Source organism: Haematobia irritans, chromosome 1, assembly GCF_050003625.1.
Source record: "Haematobia irritans isolate KBUSLIRL chromosome 1, ASM5000362v1, whole genome shotgun sequence".
Taxonomy (NCBI): Eukaryota; Metazoa; Arthropoda; class Insecta; order Diptera; family Muscidae; genus Haematobia; species Haematobia irritans.
Window position 1 is genome coordinate 85790970 of NC_134397.1, and position 20792 is coordinate 85811761.

Sequence of the window (20792 nt, forward strand, 5' to 3'; positions counted from 1 at the left end):
ATTGGGGCGATATTATAATATAATTACGAAATGCAATATAAACCGAGACTACCGCAGGTAAATCAGATGAATATGCTTTCCGATACGATACATAGTGAAGATAGTTCTCCGGAACGGCTCATATAAATTGCAAATGAACCCATTAACGTGTTTAAAAATCAAATATTTCTCAAAATAGGCGAATCGTCTTCATATCAGTTTCAAATAATTTTGCCTACATACCATAGACATATAATAACAGAAAGAGATTTTACTGATCAAATCATTATAGACATATTCAAAAGATATTTAAATCCTTCAGTAATAAATGGACTAAATACCGAGGAATCAATTTTGGGGAAAAAATACAGGAAATTTATCCAATACATTTCTCCAATTATAGAATCCGTTTTGCTAGAAATTTTATGACCGATTTAACGGATCAGATTGAACAAGAATCAGAAGTCATTAATGAACACAGAAGGGCACATAGAAACTCCAGAGAAAATAAATACCAATTATTGAGAAGTCTATTTCCCAAAAATGCAGGAAAAAATAGAGCGAGTGGTAAAACGGTGTACGATTTGCAAAGAACAAAAGTATGATAGACACCCTAACAATCCTATTTTACAAAATACCATTGTATCCTGGACATATAGTTCACATTGATATTCATCACTCAAATAGGAGAGTAATACTCACCGCGATTGATAAATTATCAAAATATGCAGGCAAAGATTATTAACTCCAGGGCAACGGAGGACATACGTCAACCATAACGAGAAATCTTAATTAATTTCGGAGTTCCCGAAAAAATAGTTGTGCACAATGAAAAGTCGTTAAGTTCCGCACCTGTTCTACACATGTTACAGGACCAATTGGGTATAGAAATTTTTAAGGCTCCACCATACTCCAGCACCGTTAATGGTCAAATTGAAAGATTCCACTCGACACTATCTGAAATAATTAGATGTGTAAAGAGTGAGAGGATTCACTATTCTTTCGAGGATCTTATTGATAGATCGATTTTAAAATACAACTATTCTATACACTCTACTACAAAATGAAGACCCGTAGACCTATTTTTTGGTAGAGAGGTTTCAACTGACCCGGACAAACTAAATAATATACGAACTGAAACGATAAAAAGACAAAGACAAACAGGACTCCGACCTACAATATCACAACAAGACAAAAAAACCTTTCAAACAGTATATGGCTGGGGATATCATTTATGTAGACAAATAAAAGAATCGGAAATAAATTATCTCCAAGATATAGGAAAGAGGTTGTAAGAGAAAATAAATCTAGTACAATAATTACAGAAAGCGGACGGATAATTCATAAAAAATTAATAAGAAATTGAATTTTTGTTTTCAGATTACTCTTTATCACGATAACGATATGTACTGCTGAAATTCAGATAATGGAGTATTCAAACAGTAAACTAATAACTATAGACGATGGGGAAGCATTTATAGAGGACGGAATATTTCGACTAATCCATGTAATAGATATCGACAAATACGAGACATTGATACGAATGACTGAAAGAGACATAAAAAGACAGGATCTATCCAAACAACATGCTCTTGCCAATAGTTCAATACGAACTAGCGCAATCATTAAAGTCAGTAGAAAGATTAAGGACAACCCATAAATCCAAAAGATCAATTGACTTATTAGGAACGGCATGGAAATGGATCGCCGGTTCCCCTGATCACTTACTACTTACAGACAAAATCAATAATGCATTGACGAATAACAACAATCAAGTAATATTAAACGGAGCAATATTTGACAAACTAAAAGGCGTGACAGACAGGATTAATTCCATTTCGAACATTACTGCAGAAGAGGACCGAAACATTTTGGCATTGGACTTAAAATATCGACTTGAAATTATAAATAAGGAACTCACAAACATAGAATACGCAATACAATGGGCAAAATCAAACATTCCAAATTAATTCTTACTTTCGAACTCTGAAATGTATAGGATTAAAGATGTGTTAGACACAGGATTAAAGATGTGTTAGAAGAAGTATTAGAGTTTGCACACGTCAAAATCGCATCAAATGGTAGTAATATTCTCTACATTATCAATTTTCCAACCGTTTCGAAAACCCCGTACAAAAAAATTTGATTCTTCCAGTAAAAATATTTGACACAATAACTAAACTTGATTTTAATTATGTATTACAAAATAAAATGTATGGTATAAACCCTATTTGTGAAAATCATAATAAAATAACTATATGTAAAAAAGATAGCTTGACTGATCTAAGAAACGAAACTTGCGTATATGCGTTATTAAATAACAAAATTCCAAAATGTTCTCTAATAAACCATCAACATATTCCAGAAGTGAAGGAAATAAATCCAAATTTATTATATTTAAACCAACTCCAAGGACAATTAATTGTGAATGGACAGAATGTCCCACTAAACGGAACTTTTTTGGTCAAACATAATAATATTTCGATACAAATTTAAGATAAAACATATTTTTCTAAAGAAATTTCCTACTCTACCCCCACTTTTTCAATTTAAAATAAACCCTATGAATACAAAACAAATACTTTCATTACAAATGATAAAACAACTTCAAAATAATAACACAGATCAAATAAAATTACGCAAGTCAGATGGATACATCTTTTTCAATTATTTTTCATTAATTTTATTACTCTTAAATTTTGAGCTAAATCACTTATATATGGCACAAAACACGATTTAAAAATCCATCTACAATTTGAAACAAAATTTCTTCTCACTGGTGTGTAAATTTAGGGGTTGTTTTTTAGTGTGTTCGAAACTGTAATGTTGCCCCACCTATTGACGCAGTTTCGTCCTCTTGTATTTTTATTCTCTCTGCAAAGTGCTCTCGGCAGAGCTAATGAACAAAAGCTAACGCATCCAATATCTTTCTGTTGATGTGAGCCGTCGCTATCAAAAACTTTTTGCAACATTATTACAAATATTTTAGAAGTAAAAAGGTGTGAAATCACAAATAAAACTGTCATTTTGATCATTACACATAAATGCCCGGACACAAAAGACATAAAGAATGTAAAAAATATTTCCGTCGTCAAAAATGAATGAGCGGCACGACGAGTGACTTCGCAGATTACGCATGTTGAAGTGGAAAAAGAGTTCCGCTTGAAAGTATTCAAAGGAAATTTTCTACAGTAGATACATTTCCCCTCACAGACGGGAAAATTTTTCACGGATTCTTTTTTAATGAAACCTTTATTTCCAAAAAGAATGATTTGAAACCGAAGTAAATCTTTCGGCATGTTCTGGGTTTCACATGAAAGACTTGCGGGAAAATTTCCCTAGGGGTTGTTCTGTGAGCTACTTTCCCCCTCACAGACGGGAAAAATTTTAACGGATTTTTGTTAACGGAATCTATCTTATTTCCAAAAAGAAGTATTTGAATCCGAAGTAAATCTTTTGTTTCAATTTTTCATATATTTTCTGCATCCTTGATAAGTATTGGGTGATACAATAGCATGAAAGCCCTTTAAAAACCAGATTTAAAAATATACCACAAATTGACCAAGATTTCCCTTTCTCTTGTTGCAAAAAAAAAAATCCGGTTGCTTAAAAGCAGCTGATTATGTCTGTTCGAGAGTGTTGCAAGATTTTGAGAAAACACATTGAAACTTCTGTAATTGCAAATATGTGTGCTTTTTAGATTACAACGAAGTATTTATAAATATGATTATGCTTACATTTTAAATAAAAACAAATACATTTTTGACCCAGATAAAACAAATTAAAACAATATTTTTGATCACAAAATTGTTATAAACAATTGGCCAACTTAACTTCTGCAAAGCGTCTCACGCAAGAGTCAGTCACTTATAATAAACTGCGTTAAGAGTCGTCGCCATCGGGAGAAAAAAAAATTCATAGAAGCATGAAATAAAAAATAATCAGCAATTTTGGATTTAAAGACGATGAAAATTCACAAATTACATTTGCAATATATTTTAGTACGAATATCAATATTTTTTCTAAAGGCGTTAAATATTTTGCGTGCAGTCCTAGCTTCTCAAAATTGAAGCTTGGCTCTCAACTCTTACAATAGTAAACAAAAGATAAGTGGCCAAACAGTGTAAGAACGATTTCATGGTTTTTACAAGTATTTTACAATTCGGTAGTTTTCCTATAAGATGAGTATTAAGTTCGAGTTTAGCCGCTAAAATCACTAAAGTGAAAACTAAATCAGTAAGAAAAATGCATGAAATTATACGTATTTGTTGCAAATTTTATTATAACTTGAGAGGGAAAAGCCCAAAGCAAATTTTCACAAAGTTTGTATTCCTTAAAATGGATTACTAAAGAAAAGTAATCGTGAAAAATTACGTTTTTAGCTTCTGCAAATCATATTATTAGCAGATTTTTATTTTTCGGCAAGCGATTTCGAAAAATCTTGTTTCACGGGAACTCCCGACAACCAAAAATTTTTGTGGGAAATCTATTTGAAGGAAATCCAGAATATACCCGAACAGGTTATGCCAGTTTTACACGATTACTTTTCTTTAATAATCTATTATAAATAATATAAACTTTGTGAAAAGTTGCTTTGGGGCATTCCCCACCAAGTTTTACTAAAATTGACATCAAAGAGATATAATTTTATACTTTTTTTTAATGATTTGTTTTCGATTTTAGCGATTTTAATTGATCCTCACATAAGAATATGTTTTAGTGCAAAAGATATATGGAGTGCATTGGTACTCTACGAAGACAACGGTCTGGTAATAAGAGTTGGTTCAATTCAAAAATTCTGCTCAACAAAATTGAACGTTGAAGAATAATAATCAACTCGGCGCACAAATTACGAGGGCAGTTAAGAAACTTCTTAACCTAGAACAAAAAGCGCGGTATAAACAGAAAAAGTTAAGTGTTTTGGAAACTTCCATCTCTGTTATGAACACATGTTAAATTTTGTTTCTATCTGGCAACTACTTCATATAGAAACAGGTGTTCAAAAAACACGCATCCGCAATTTTTTTACAATGTAAAATTAGAAATGCGCGCTGTCATTAAATATTTACATAAAAAAGGTTTATCGGGACAAGAAATTCATTATTATATGGTGAATGTGTTAGGAGAAAGTGCTTCTTCATATGCAACAGTAAAAAATTGGGTTGCTGAATTTAAACGTGGTCGTACAAGCATTGAAGATGAACCACGTAGTGGACGTCCAAAAACAGCAACCACAACAGTAATTGTAGCCAAAGTGCATGATATGGTATTAAATGATCGACGAATAAAAGTGCGACGAATAAATTGCTAATATCATGGGCATCTCAAATGATCGAGTCCATTTAATTTTGCATGAAGAACTACATATGAAAAACCTTTCTGCAAGATGGGTGCCGCATTTGTTAACAGTGGATCAAAAACGAATAAGAATGCACATTTCTCAAGCTTGTTTGGATCGTTTTAAGCGAAATAAAATGGATTTTAAGCGCCTTTCATAACTGTTGATGAGACATGGATCCACCACTATACTCCAGAGACAAAAGAACAATCCAAACAATGGACTGGAACTGGAGGAAGTGCCCCAAAGAAGGCAAAAACAAATCAATCGGCTGGTAAGGTTATGGCAACGGTTTTTTGGGACTTCAAAGGTATTTTATTGATTGACTATCTGCAAAAGGGTAAAACAATAAATTCAGAGTACTATTGCAACCTTTTGGATCAACTACAATGTACAAATTCGAGAAAAACGTCCTGGCTTACAACACAAAAAAATAATTTTTCATCAAGACAACGCACCAGCGTACAAGAGTGTTTTAACAATGGCTAAAATCAACGAATTAAAGTACGAGTTGTTTGACCACCCACCTTATTCTCCTGATTTAGCTCCCAGTGACTTTTACTTGTTCCCAAATCTAAAAAAAATTCCTTGCTGGCAAGCGTTTTACCTCAAATGAAGATGGAACTGCAATTTGTAATAAGCTCCGTGGTATAAACAAGGTCCTCAAATCACTTGCCGACAGTACTTGGAAAGCGGACAAATAAACCTTGATAACTACCTATAAGGCAATTGACCGGTCAGTGGTAAACTATGCAGCTCCAGCGTGGATACCGCAGACTAGTGATACGCAGTGGAATAACTCCGGAGCGCACCCCTGGATCACCTTCATGTGGAGATAAAGATCATCCGTGAAGCGGTGAAGCGCTATAATATTAGTGAAACCTTCAAAAGCAAAGCATCCCATAAACTAAGTAAAAACCTCTTCATGTACAAGTATGTAGTTAAAAAGTGTCAGGCAAATCAAGTGAGTTAATGGCATCACGAAGCTTTCTTTTTCTATCCTTTGGGCATTGTTACGTTCTTCAGCAACTTGGCAGTAAACATTTTTCACGTTTTTCGCGTTTAACTCAATTTTTACATCCCCTTACTGCTTAAAATAGGAGGATTTTAGTCCCGGGGAAAATGAATTCTCAGGGAACACATTCTCCAGGGAATATTCAGAATTGGGCTATACGTTACATTTTGCACAGTGGGTAGTATTAACATTGTAACTAGGCATGCCAAATTTGGTTGAAATCGGTCCAGATTTAGATATATCTCGTTTAAAACTTACTTAAATTTTCCTATATTTCTAATACATATCTATGGACTGATAAATCATAAATACACTTTTGCGATGTTCCCTAACTAGTGCTTCAGATTTAAATGTTTCCCAGGACATTAGCCGACTTAAATTTTAAGTCTATAGATTTAGGGGAAGTCTAGAAAATTTTGTTCAGATCGAGTCAGATTTATATGTATGTATTTGAGACAAAAACCTTTATATATAGCACCCAACACATTTGACGTATTTGATATGGAATCGATAATGTGGATCTACAAAGTGATGCAGGGTATAATATAGTCGGCCCTGTCAGACTTTAGACTTTCCTTACTTGTTTAATTTGGCACAGTGTATTTGAAATGTAAAAATTACAACAAAAAATATTATTTACTTAATTACTGCACTCGAATGTACGCGATTATCTCTGATTTCGATGATATCCTCAGAAATCTTTTATGAACACTACAGCTTAAAGGTGAGTACTAAGTTCGAGTTTAGCCGCTAAAGTGAAAACTATATCAGCAAAACAGGCGTAAAAGTATACAATTTTGTTGCAAATTTTATTATAACTTGATGGGGAATAGCTCAAAGCAAATTTTCACAAAGTTTGTATTCCTTAAAATGGATTATTAAAGAAAAGTAATCGTGAAAAAATTACGATTTTAGCGGCTAAACTCCAACTTAGTACCCACCTTAATATCTTAATGTAGTTATTTCTAGCGAAATGATGATTTTGTACACTTCGTCTTTATATGCACTCCACAATTATTTTTCGCATAAAGTTTTCTGTAACATAAACATGCACACTAGTATTTTTAAGTTAAAAACTAGGATTGATAATGACTTTTTGGGTTTCTCTTGCTCCACCACGAATTCGCGGATTTTCGTTTTTTGAATTTTGTTCATCTGGAAAATCCCTCTCTCTGTTACTGTGTTTAAACGACCCTCTGTCGTCACCTCTCCGACTGTAGTCGTATTTAGACATATGTCTACCGGAATTATTATATTCATTGTTTTCTCTGTCAGCTTCATTATCACCACGTTCACCACGTTCACCGCTTCGATTGCTGTCAAAACGACGATGGTCATTATAAGAGTTATAGCCTCCACTTCGATAAGAACTGTTTCTGTCGCGGAAGGCAGAGCCGCCACTAAAATATTTTGGTGGAAAATTGCTAGAGCCTCCTCGATCACGCTCTCGGTCGCGATCATCATTTTGACGTGCGTTATAATGAGGTCTAGGAGGTCCATCATAACCACCTAATGGTTTCCTTGAGGACACTTCTTCTTCTTGTTTTTTCTCGTAATGGTAGAAGTCGTCAAATATAGACGTAACATGCTTATAGGAATGGAGTATTTGTAAAACTTCTATTCCCTTTGAATTTGGTACTTCCTGGGTGTCACGAGAATTGGTCACAGGCTTATTTTCATTATTTTCCAATGTTATATGACGCAGCTGGGTATTGGGTACATCTTTTACATATATCCATTTAACCTTGAATTTCCCCTTCCATTTGTCTTGAGACCAAACACTGGAAGTGGAATTATAGTCGACCGGAGTCATCATTTGCGCCATCCCGCAAAAATGGCCAGATCCATTGACTGAAAAAAACAGTAGTATATTTCCACCTTCCTTATGACGTTCTTTGAAAGCGTCATCAAGTCTTTTATTTCCGTGATCTGTTGAGCACCATATTTCATACTTTATACTACGATGAATATCATCCTCAGAATACGATTTAATAACGAAAAATCTGAAAATAGAAATGTACACACAAGATAATTATAAGTACAAACGGAAGAGGAATTTACTTTTTCACAATTTACTTGTATAGCAATTGATTCAATTATAAGTTTATCTCTCATTAGTTCAACGTCTACATCTAAAGATATAAAGTTCACCTAACCCATCAAACAAATTGTCTATGACAATTAAAAGATCGACTTTTTCAAATTTTTAAGACACCAAAACGTCATTTTTTAGTTTTGAAAAAAGTTTGATTCTGACTACAGTCCCTAATCATGACTTCACATACGCTTTAGCACGAGTGGTGCCAGAAGTAACGTTTTATTGTCATTTTGACAATTTTTGAGTCAAAATGTAAGAATAACGATATGGCATTTCTTGCCCTGATTTTCACGAATGTCCAGATGTCGCAATTTCGAATATAAAAATTTTAACTAATTTCAAGGTAGAACGGCTTTAAACCCATATTAAATATAAACGTTGAGGTTTTTATACTCTTCTCCATCATTGTGTTCTATCATAGACCAAGAAATGTATAGACGTCTGCCATCATTTCAAAGTTCCGTTTCATCCTCATCGCTACTCGCAAGTGACACTGCAACAATTGCCAACTGTGATGGGTGAAGCATATCAAAAGTACGAAATGTACATGAAAGTACCTTGCCATCACTATTTTTACAAGAGCCATTTTATATTTTGTGAAACGCCAAGCGCAACTAGCTTATTATAAATTATTAAAAAAAAAACGAAAATGAATGCTCCATCAAGAATAAAAACACTGGCTGATAGACGCTGCAACGTGTAACTTGCTACTTGTAACTCATCATCATTCTTTTATTAATGCAAAAAATTGTGTTGAATGTGTTGTGGTAGTCGTAAAAATGTTATATTATATACTCTATTAGATGTTTCATCAAAAGAACAAAGGAAAGAAAAAAATTTTAAAAATCACTCATTTGTAGGTGGAAAAGTGTCATCTACGGTCTGCAGAAAACTACAGCGCTGATAATGGACTTGAGACCTCTTATCTTTCTTGGTCTATGGTTACATTTGGTGTATTTTCATGATGTTGTTGTTGTCACAGTTTTTAATGTAAATTCATCCAATTTGTTCAATGCTTTGGTACTTCAGCTGGTGTCCAGATCTAGGAACTCTGCGACAAGGGTGGGGTGCGTCCAGAGTAATCTGGTGGTGAGTCGGGTAGGTTTAGCTGGGCAAGCGAAAAGGTGACGAGTGTTATGTGGCCCTTGGTTACAGATGAGACACACGTCAGCTACGATGCTATCAATCACTGATAGGTAGGAATTGAGGCGGCTGCACTTGCCTGATCTTAATTGGGCTAAAACCACCCTAGTCTGCCTTAGGGGGTCTCTTTCCTCTCGGAGTGGTGGCCGGACTCCGAGAACAGGATTAACCTTGTAGCTTCTCACCGCTTCAGCTACTGTATCCTCATGAATCCTGTTCAGACCTGTCTGATATGCTGCCTGATCTAGATGCTTACTTTTGTAACGCTGGATCTCGCGCTCTAGAAGGTGAAGATCAAGCCTTACATTCCTGGGTGGAGGTTGCCTATCCACAAGATGGTGATTTGGATGACAACATCGATAGCAACCCAGAAGGTACTGCTTTAACAACATATAATTGCGTCGGCGCACGGGGATGATCTTGGTCTCCGCCAGGATTGTACAGTCGTCCGCGTATGATACAATCTCGACGCCGTTAGGAGGGTGTGGAATTGAGGACAGGCAGGACGTATTCTCGATGTCGAAATGTCAAGCGCCACGAGGACCGTCCTGTGACACGGCTTGGGCTAATTGAGTCCCATATTAATGTGTGCTGAAATGGCATGCAAGGCTGTCGTCGTAGTATGAACCTTGAGGAATCAATGTTGATGGTCGGCAAATTCTCCACAAGGCTGGGGAGGAGTAGTGCCTCAATTGTCTTGGCTACTGGCGAGAGAATGGATGTCGGTCTGTACGATTCATCCTTGCTCGAGTCTTTGTCTGTCTTTCAGTAGTGGAATCACTCTACCCATTATCCAGAAATCTCTTCTCGTCGCCAAAGGTGACTGAAATACCAACATCCCTCGTAGCGGGGTTCGAGAGGTCTCTCACAGTTGATCACAATTTACCTGTTCCTGTGCTTAGCTTACATTGCTTCAGGTGCTCTAACCATGTGATCCGCTTGTGCTCGTCGACTATCTTACTAATATCTAGATTCAGTTCCCTGATTCTAGGGTCAGCGGGGTTAGCGCGACGGCGTTCATCACACTCGTTTCCTAGTCCAGCCACTTCAGCTGGGAAGTTGGGCTTCACTTGGGCAATTCGACCAGCTGGTATAAAGCGAGCGGCTGCTGCGTTGATGATGTCCAGGAACACCCTCTGGGCAACATGAACATCAGAGAGAGAGACGGGTGCTCACTGAAGCGGCGATCTGTATATTCTCTGAAGCCTTCCCAGTTGGCTTTCTTTTGGTTTATAAACGTCCAGCGTTCAGCGGTTAATGGTGAGAATTATGGGGAAGTGGTCTGGTTGCCAGGAAACGTCATTTATAATTCTCGTGGGGGCCTCTTCGTTTACCGTGCAAAATGTGGAGTCATCTATCAGCTCTGCCAAAGCTATACCTCTCTGGTCATTACCCAGGGGAGAATGCCAAAGTTCATGGTGGGCATTAAAGTCTCCCAGAACCAATCGATTTTGCCCGCACAACAGCTACTCAATGTTTGGGTTATAACCTGGAGCACAGCTACCAACCGGCGGTATATACACATTTTATAGCTCTATCTCGGCAGCCCCCAGATTTGACTGCTATCCCCATACATTCCATGTAGGGGTAAGACACTAGTGACCCCTACATGGAATGTACGGGATAGGCCTATACTTCACGGAACGGTGTAATATGAAACCCAGGCCACCACCTCCACTTCTAGTGCGATCCTTACGCAGCAAATTGTATCCATCACAATGGCGCAAGCTACAGGTCTCATTTAGTTTCGTCTCTTGGATCGCCGCGACCCTGATCCTCTTCCGATTCATAAAATCTACTATTTCGCTAATCTTACCACGGAGCCCGTTGCAATTAAATTGAAAAAATGATGCACTTTCAGGAACTGGTACACCAATATTGGGTGTCAGATGCTGCGGCGGAGAATATTGTTGTGCGGGAGATGTCGGGGACACTTCTAATTTTAACCGCTGAACCGTCTCGATTATTTTCTTCTGTTGAACCAACCAGATTGTTTCAAAACCATTAGCAGACTGCTAATGGTGTACCGGAACTGGTACACCAATATTGGGTGTCAGATGCTGCGGCGGAGAATATTGTTGTGCGGGAGATGTCGGGAGGGTCGCATAGTCTGATGACCCACTGCTGCTATCACTGGCACAGTATGCTGCCACGTAGTCAGTATGACTATACTCCCGTAGCGATGTTAAGCCGGAACAGTTCCGGAAGTGCACCCATTCCAAGCACCGGTTACACCTCACCGAAACCGAACGATGGTGAATTTGGTTTCGGCAGACTGAACAGTACCATGGTCCGGGGTTTTCCTCTATCCCGGCTCGGACCAGAAGCAAACGGAGAAGGCTCTCCGGGATGCACCTTCTCCAACACAAAAAACGGACGAAACAACACGTACACTTATGTGGCAGCCGCTGGCCGGGAATAAAATCCAAAGAACCCGCCGTCGTGGGATTGGTATTTTCATGTAACTATATTCTCAAAACCCCGATTGATTTAATTCATATTTAGATATAGCTGTCATATACGTATGCTTTATGAATAAGTTGGTAGATGTTTCTTCACGTAAGGGCAAGGTCAGGTCTCATTAGGCAAATATTTGACTAACATGAGTGATCGACATTTTTAAATGTTATATATCCAATATGTGCTAAACAAGTTTGCTGGTTTAACTATGGCGACGATTTCTAATTTGATTTCTGTATAATATTTGTTCAGTGTGACCATACCGTAGGCAGTATCTAAACTTAGCCAAATTTTTTCCAAAAGCGATAGCGTTCGTCCCAAACGTTGCCCATATCTAATTTCATAACATTCTCTTTATAATTCAATCAATCAGTAAATATAAAACAAGTAAGGAAATTCTAAAGTCGGGCGGGTCCGACTATATTATACGCTGCTCCACTTTGTAGGTGTATATTTTCGATACCATCTCAAATCCTTTATGTTTGTCGGGTGCGATAAATAAAGGTTTATGTCCGGGTGGACAAACATTTTTAGACTTCAGCAAATTCTCCAGACACAAAATTTAAATCCGCTGACGATCGGAAATTCTATTTTTATTCTTTTTTATTTTGGCTATATTAGCCAAATTCGGAAGAATATAAGTATGGGAACTGTATCAAAATCTGAAACGATTGCAAACAAATTTAGCACTCTTGACGATACTACTAAATCGAAAGATATATGAGATTTTTATCTAAATATGAACCGATTTCAAGCACTAAGTGTTCTCCTTGAGCAACATTTCAAACAAATCAGGGTAAAACTTTAGTTTTTCCGTGCACATCGGGCGAAAGATTTTTATGGGAGCTATATCTAAATGTGAACCGATTTCTTCCAAAATCAATAGGGTTCTATTCTGACCCAAAACAGAAACTAGTGCCAAATAGCGCATGAACTAAAACTGCGACCAGGACTTTGATTACAAAAATGTATTCACAGACAGACCGACGGACGGGCATGGCTAATCGATTCAGGGACCGGCCTGAGCAATATTGCCAAAGACAACATGTGTCTATCTCGTCTCCTTCTGGGTGTTGCAAACATATGCACTAAATTATAATGCCCTGTTCCACAGTGTGGCGCAGAGTATAATGACACATTTTCATGCGGCATAGTTATGAAGGGTATACAAAGATTGTTTGTTTGGTGTTGAGAAGGGACTAGACCGGAGTAACTGACCGTATGCGAATTAGTCCGTATTAGAGCGTTGCATCGGTCATATATTTTTGTGTTCGGCAACTCGAAGCCCAACAAGTATGTTAGGGATTTGTAGTTGTTCCCGATTGGATCGATGTTTTTACGTTCAAATAAAACCATAACTCGTTCCCGTTTGTGTTGTATGAAACGGTCAATCAAACAACTTCAGTCTTCGGGATCAAACACAACGATTCAAATTGTTTTCGAAAACAGAGTGAAAGAAATGAGGATTTCGATTCTTTTTTTTCCTTCACGTAATGGGTTAGGTGGCAGCTAGAGTGATCAAAACCCCGTTTTTTGTTAAGTCGGGTTTTCTCGGTTCTAAAAAACCGGACCTTTTAAAACCGGCGGCGGTGTTTTAAAAATTAAATAACCGGCATAAACGGTCCAACCGGTTTTTTTAATGTTTTAATGTAAAAATTGAATTCCTTGGTTGTAATTGCAGTTACACGATAAATATTAAAATGTTGGATTGTTTGGTTCCATTTGCTTTTTGTGAATATTTCTAAAGAAAACCAACGTATGTTATTTGACATCTTGGCCGAATACTTGGAAGTGTTCAGAAACGCAGAAAATACATTCAAGACGTTTTCTTGCTTTATACAAAACCGACAATCAATGCAAAACGAAAATCCGGTCCATCGGTTTTCACCGACCGGTTTTTATCACTCTATTGGCAGCCCGATGTATAAAAACAAAAATAAATTTACTTTTGCTAGTTACATTTATTACACATTTATAGCTGAAGCAACACTAAATAAATGACTTCTTTTCTCATTAAGCATGATTCCACTTCTTGTTATAACATACTCGAGAACTTTGCAAATACCCAAAACTCCCGTTATATGTTCGAGTATTCTCGAATTTTTTAAATTGAATGAGATGGATTTAAAAACAATACAATTATCACAATAGAGTTAAATTGTCCCATACACTCGTTGGTGCGGATTACTTATCAAGTTTAGGATTTTTATAAAAACAAATTATTTATATTTATTAAATTATTTATATCACATTAAAGGAATACAAACATTGATATGTCGCACAACATATGCATTTTAACCCCGTGTTGTTTGGTGAGGAAATTACAAAGACTAATGCGATTGGCAGAGAAATAATTTATCTGAAATTCAGTTTCTTTGGAGTTAATATCGCTATATTTGGGATTATTGGATAATTTTATTGGCCCTTAAAGAAATTCCGATTTTTTAGAGTGATTGTGTTCAATTTATTTTCGGTTGATATGGGTTCATTGGAAGATTTTCTTAGTTTATGTGGGGAAGTTTCATTGTATGAAGCTAGAATGAACAAGTATATACAGCCGTAAGTTCGACCTTTTTTAAACAACAAAGGTAAGTAACTATTGAGTTTTGCAGAGAAAATTGTTTTAAAAAATATTGCTGAATATACTATTCCAAAAATTCGTATCAGGAATCCCCAAAATCCCCAAAGTGGGGACATATGTTAAAAAAAACGTTTTTTTTTAGTAATTTGCATATATCTCAGCTGTTTACCGGTAGGATGTTGAAACCTTTTACAGTTAGTTAGTGGGCATATGGGGCTTTTTGGAAAAGAGGTAGGCGTAACAATCGGTGCTTTGCCAAATGAGAATTTTTGAAAACAAAATATTTCATTTTTAAAAAATGCCGGTTTTGGGATGAGAAGAACTCATACACTACATGGCCAAAATAACCGATAAAAGTTTAAAACGTATCTTTATTTGGTGTTTTATAAGAAACAAACAAAAAAAGATTCGAAAATATATACAAAAAAATTACGACAGAAAGAATGTAGGTGCCTTTTTCGATAAAATTGGTCAAAATTTTTTATTTTTTGAAATTCTAAATTGTGGAGTTTACAACTTTTAATCTAAAGCACATAGGTACACAATTTTTTGTTTATATATTCGTAAATTTCGTATGGATTGCAGTTAATAAAAGAAAACAACGAAAACCCTGTAGGTTCAAAATACTGACCCAAACTTTTTAAAATTTTGCAAAAAATAAATTGTGAGGCCCATATCTCGCAAACTATAAAATATATTCGCACACATTCCCGATCTTTTTTGAAGGTTTTTACAAGTTCTATACAGCAAAGAAAAAATCATCGAAATCGGTTAACAATTGCGGATTTGATAGCTAAAACAAACTTTCAACACCTACAGGTCAACCCACTAGGGACTCACAAACTTGCAAACTTAAAGAAAAACACCTCAGCATTCACACAAAGAAAAAATTAAGTTGATATATTTGTCCGTTCAAAAGTTGCAGAATTATTTCCCAAAAAAGCGATTTGGAACCACTGTGCGGCGGTTGGAAGATCTGGGTTACATTCCTTTAGTCTGTATAATATTGACTCAGGATGTGCTCTAGGTTTAGCCGGTATGTCTTTTTTCTCGACTAACTCCAAAGCGACTCCTTCCCAAACTTCACCAATTAGCATCAAAGCAGCTTTAAAGCAATCCATAGACCTCTGGTCCACAAATGCAATTAACTTAAATCGTCCTTCATACCATCCACCATCTTGACGTCGAGGACTTGGTCCGGGAAAATTTTTTTCGCACCTCTGAGTAGACAACGCGTTCTCAATTTCCCCCATTTTTGCTTTGGAACCATACCGTCCAATGCTGCTTTATTAATGATAGCCATCACAAGGCTGTTTTTTGCAACTAAGACAAACGAACTTTGATCTCTTTTGGAGGATGGCAGCTCATCCGGTGGTCGTTCCCTTTATCCAGCTTCAAGAACTCCTTGAGCCCATTTTAAGGAATCGCTTTGCTTAGCCGAAAACTAGCTTGGGTCGATTGATGCTTTGGAACCATACCATCACTGCTGATTTATTAATGATAGCCATCACAAGGCTGTCTTTTGCAACTGAGACAAACGAACTTTGATCTCTTTTGGAGGATGGCAGTGGTCATCCAGAGGTCGTTCCCTTTTTCCAGCTTCAAGAAATCCTTGGGCCCATTTTAAGGAATCGCTTTGCTTAGCCGACAACGTGCTTGGGTCGACTGATCCTAATATCTTTAGGATAAACAAAGCATTTCTGCGTTCGACAGGTCGACTAATTGGGCCTAACTCTTCGTTATTGTCCAAATTTATAACATCAGTCGATACCCGTCCATTGGGCCCTGAAGTTGGCATCCCAGTGCATGACTTTGAATTTCGCTACTTAATTTACCACCACACTTGAAATTCGTAATAAGTTGTTATTACGATGAAATAATTAAAATCACGTCCGTTTAGTTCGGCGGTTGAATGACGAATACAAAACAGCATATAAAAAACTAGCCAAAACAACAAAGAGGTTAACAATGTCTAACAATGTCTTCGAGAGTAGCCTAAATAAAAATATGGTACAGTAAAATGATATTGATAGTAATATGAACAAAACGTATAGAGAGATAGCAAACATTAAAACAAAATATTGGAATTAACTTTTACCTTGCTGAAGCGACATTTTCGAAATCAATCTCTGTTGGATTGTAATTGTTCTTATCTCGCAATTCTTCTAACACGGCTTGAGGCGATTCCACGGGTCTATCTTTGTCATCTTCAGTATTTTTTTCAACACTTTCATTATGATAATCTCCAGCTTCAGTGTCATGATCATTTTTAGAGGGTATATAATGAACTTTCCTATCTCCATAACGACCAGAACTAGTGTTGACATCAGCACCGCCGAAATTACTAAATATTCCGCCACCACTAGACGTTTTACCGTCAGCGTGGCGATGACTCCCTTGTTGTTTTCCACTTTGGTGTTGGTGCAAGGGATGTTGGGTAGACCAATTTTTCCGTAAATGTCCGTTCGGGGAGCTCCTTACACGACCAAAATTGTTGCCATAACTGCTTTTGTTTTCATCCCTAACATTTTCTTGTGATTTATTTTCACCACCTTTTTCTGATCGAGAAACTAACTCAAAATCCGATCCTACTCCAGGTGAAAAATCAGAATTCAATTCGCTTGCGCCTAAATCAATCGGTGGCGGAGGCGATGGCACTGGTGGTGGATTATTGTTCGGCATATCCCAAATATTAACATCCAAATTATGTTTTCCTGGTACCATTGGAGGCGGTGGCATTCCTGGCCCTTTCTTTTTATGACTTGAAGTGGTTAATGTAGTCTGAAATAAAATATCGTGTATTGTTCGCATTTATTATTATTTTTTTTTTAATAATACATACTCTAGATGTCAGCTTAGCCGGTTGTGAGGCTATCGAAGCCCATGTAGTTTTCTTGGGCGCAGTAGAAATACTTTTTTTTTCATCGGACGCACATGTCCTATTGTCCAACTTTTCCACGCCGTAGTTATCCTGTTTATTTTCATCATACCTACTTCCCTGAATAATAAATGCACATATATATAATAACATTATAGTCCATGGATCCGCTACGTACATACCTTTCCATAATTTCCAAAAGAGCTTTCAGATGCCGGACCTCTTCTCGAGTTTGAGCCCCAAGCAACTTGATGGTAATCGTCCCTTTTATTGTTATAAAATGTTGGCTTATTATATCTCTTATTTCCATCTGAAATTTAAAAATGAAATATAATTTTGCATTATGTATTATTCGGAGGAAAAAATTCTAAAGAGAAACAGGCGCTGCGAAATAGATATTTCATATACTTCGATTGCTGGTTAAAATCTCTATTGTAGCCGTGATTCGAAATTTCACAAATTGTGGTGTTTTCATACCAAACAATCACAGAACAAGTTTAGGTTTTATCGCTCTCTGCATGTGCTCTGCAATCTCCCAACAAAATTCAATCAATTAAGAAGCGTAGTCGCTGTCGTGTACAGTTGAATCTCAGTGCATTTGCGGTAACGTGAATTAATTAAAACCAAGAGAGTTCACGCACACAAAAAATTTTTTCTGATTCAATCACGAACTTAATTGATCCAATTAATTTTTAATTGAAATGTCTTCAATCACAGAAATGATAGTATCAATTAAAAAATTAATTGAATGTCAATTAAAAAGTTAATTGATCCAATTAAAAAATTAATTGATACTATTATTTTCGTGATTGATTTTTGTTTCAATTAAAGAATTTGTTGAATCAATTAAATTTTTAATTGAATATTTTTTAAAACTCAATAAAAATTTTAATTGGAAAAATTTTCGTGAAATTTTTTTTGTATACGTTAGCGAACTTCAGCGAATTTCAGAACAAAACATATCCATATTCTGGAGTTTTATCTAAATCACCAAAAAAGTTCCGTAAGTGTATTTGAATTAGTATTTTTGTGAATCTGCCTTTAATGCCAAATTTCATGTTTCAGCGTTAAGGTAAGTACTATGTTCGCTTTTCGAGTTGAAATTTTCACGGTTACTTTATTAAAACAGTTCAATATAAAGCAAATAAATTAATTCAATTAATGCGCAGTTTCTTGTTCATCTAAATTTCGGTAAGACTTTACAGGAATAATTTTGTTTTCATTTATAATTTTGATTATTTAAGGAAAAGTAATCGCGAAAACAAAGTGGTTTTCAGCTCGAAAACCGAACATAGTACCCACCTTAATGTGTTGAATTCTACTGTTGAGGCAAATGACTGTTTTTGTTGAGAACGCGGGTTTCTCAATAATTTCTCAACGTGTATCCCCTAATTCTTTAAAAAATGATGGAAAAATTGTTGAAATTTAACATTTTACAAACGTTTGGCTTATTGGGTTAACTCGAAAACCGCCATCGACTACCGCTGAGCAGTACACCTAATATGGATACCTGGTAATAGGAACATATAGGAACATACCAGGACTCAATTAGCAAAGTTAGGGAATAACTTACATATTCCAGGGAACTAGAATCTGTTGATATGCCTCTGGCTACCTGCAAGCTCATACTGCGTGAGAAGGCTGTGACACTAAGCAAATAGATGATTTATTCAATAAAATAGATTTTTGTTTGCCTTTTTCATTCGCGGTATCCAACCAGCGGTGCCAACTCTGACGATTTTTCGTCATTTTGACGATTTTTGATGGTAAATTTGGCCTCTGACGATTTGACGACGATTTTAAACAACTTAGTTATGAGATGACGATTTTTTTAAATGCTCGACTCAAGTGTTTCCTTTTAAGGGTTTTTGACGATTTTTCAAAGAGATGTAGTTATAAGTTGACGATTTTCATAAGTTGTAATGTAAACATGTTATTTTGGATCTCAATAATATGACAATTTATATGTAGCTTGCTCCCAGCCGTCTCCAATGTAGAAAGAAATTTCAAAGCAATCAATATAAATAAACCTAAAATTCGAAATCCCTTTGAAACTTAAACATTGCAAGGTATTCTTTTGTCTATAAACTATTTAAAGCGAAATAATTTTGATTGCTATGGAGCCAGTTTAGTTAAATTCAATTTATTTATTTATTCATTACCGATAATAGTAATAATAAAAAAAATTATACATGAGCAAGTAATAAGGATTTAAATTCGCTTGGAGAATAGGAAATTTTTCTGTCAAGAAAATTTTGTTAAGCAATGTAGTACATATGGTCACAATCAGATATATAGTAATTTAAATTAATTAAACATTTATTTCAATTAATCGTCGTTTAAAAAACTGGAAACTATATGACTTACTTAGAGATTTAAATGGCATTATTCATATAACTAAAATGAATAAACCCCTTTTTTAATAACAGCTTTATTGTGTATACAATATATGGATGCCTCAGATGTTTGAATAAAATTTTTATTTTGTTCCTAAATCCTTTTTTTTTTAGCTGTTTTATGAGTGACGATTTTTTGACGAATTCTTTGGGATGAATTAACGATTTTGACGAAAAATATTTTTAAAATTGACGATTTTCAGCCCAAAACAATTGGCACCACTGTATCCAACTGCTATTCACAGGAGAAGTGTAGCATATTGATGTCCTTCAGGCTAAAATTAACTTTGTCATGAAATCCCTATTCGATTGGATGAATTCTAATCATTTGAAATCAACATGAAATTACGTAATTTGTATAACTCGGATCCAATGTTACCTTACTTGGTGATACATGCATTAGTTATGCCCCACTGCAATGTGGAACGCCGTTCGGACTATGGAAAGCAGGTCCCTTATCATTGAGCTCAACATGGAATCGGGTAGCACTCAGAGAAGTTCACCACTGTGGTATCACAATGGACTAAATAGTCTAAGTGAGCCTGATACATCCGGCTGCCACCTAACCTAACCCCCACTTACTTTATTGTGTTGAGAAAGGTAAAACTAGCAGTGAATGGCGTAGTACGTTATCTATATTCGCTTGGACGTTTTGATCATGTCCCGGACTATGTTTGACGCTTTTTAGGATGTTCCTTCTCGGAATTTATTGGTTTTAGAACACTGTTGTTGTTTTACAAGAATTTTTAAGACACAAGCTCCTCTTTTTCTCGCCAACTTGTTTACTTTTGGACGCTCTCGTCTCAATCAATTGATTATTCCAACTGCTAGTCGATACATGAATAAATCCTTTCATGTGAAAATTGGTAGATTGTATAATAGTTTTCCGAATACGTTGAAGCAT

At 36.0% G+C, this 20792-nt stretch overlaps 1 protein-coding gene across 1 annotated transcript in view; it reads right to left on the reverse strand.

Annotated features, from left to right (window-relative positions):
- Ythdf (YTH domain-containing family protein) overlaps positions 1-20792 on the reverse strand; it is a 49365-nt gene extending 28573 nt beyond the window's left edge. The window contains exons 1-5 of the mRNA XM_075297520.1: positions 20675-20792; positions 17675-17802; positions 17457-17612; positions 16713-17395; positions 7426-8335 (exon numbers count right to left, since the gene is read on the reverse strand). Of these exons, the coding sequence (XP_075153635.1) occupies positions 7426-8335; positions 16713-17395; positions 17457-17612; positions 17675-17802; positions 20675-20792 (1995 nt within the window). The remainder of the gene's footprint in view (positions 1-7425; positions 8336-16712; positions 17396-17456; positions 17613-17674; positions 17803-20674) is intronic.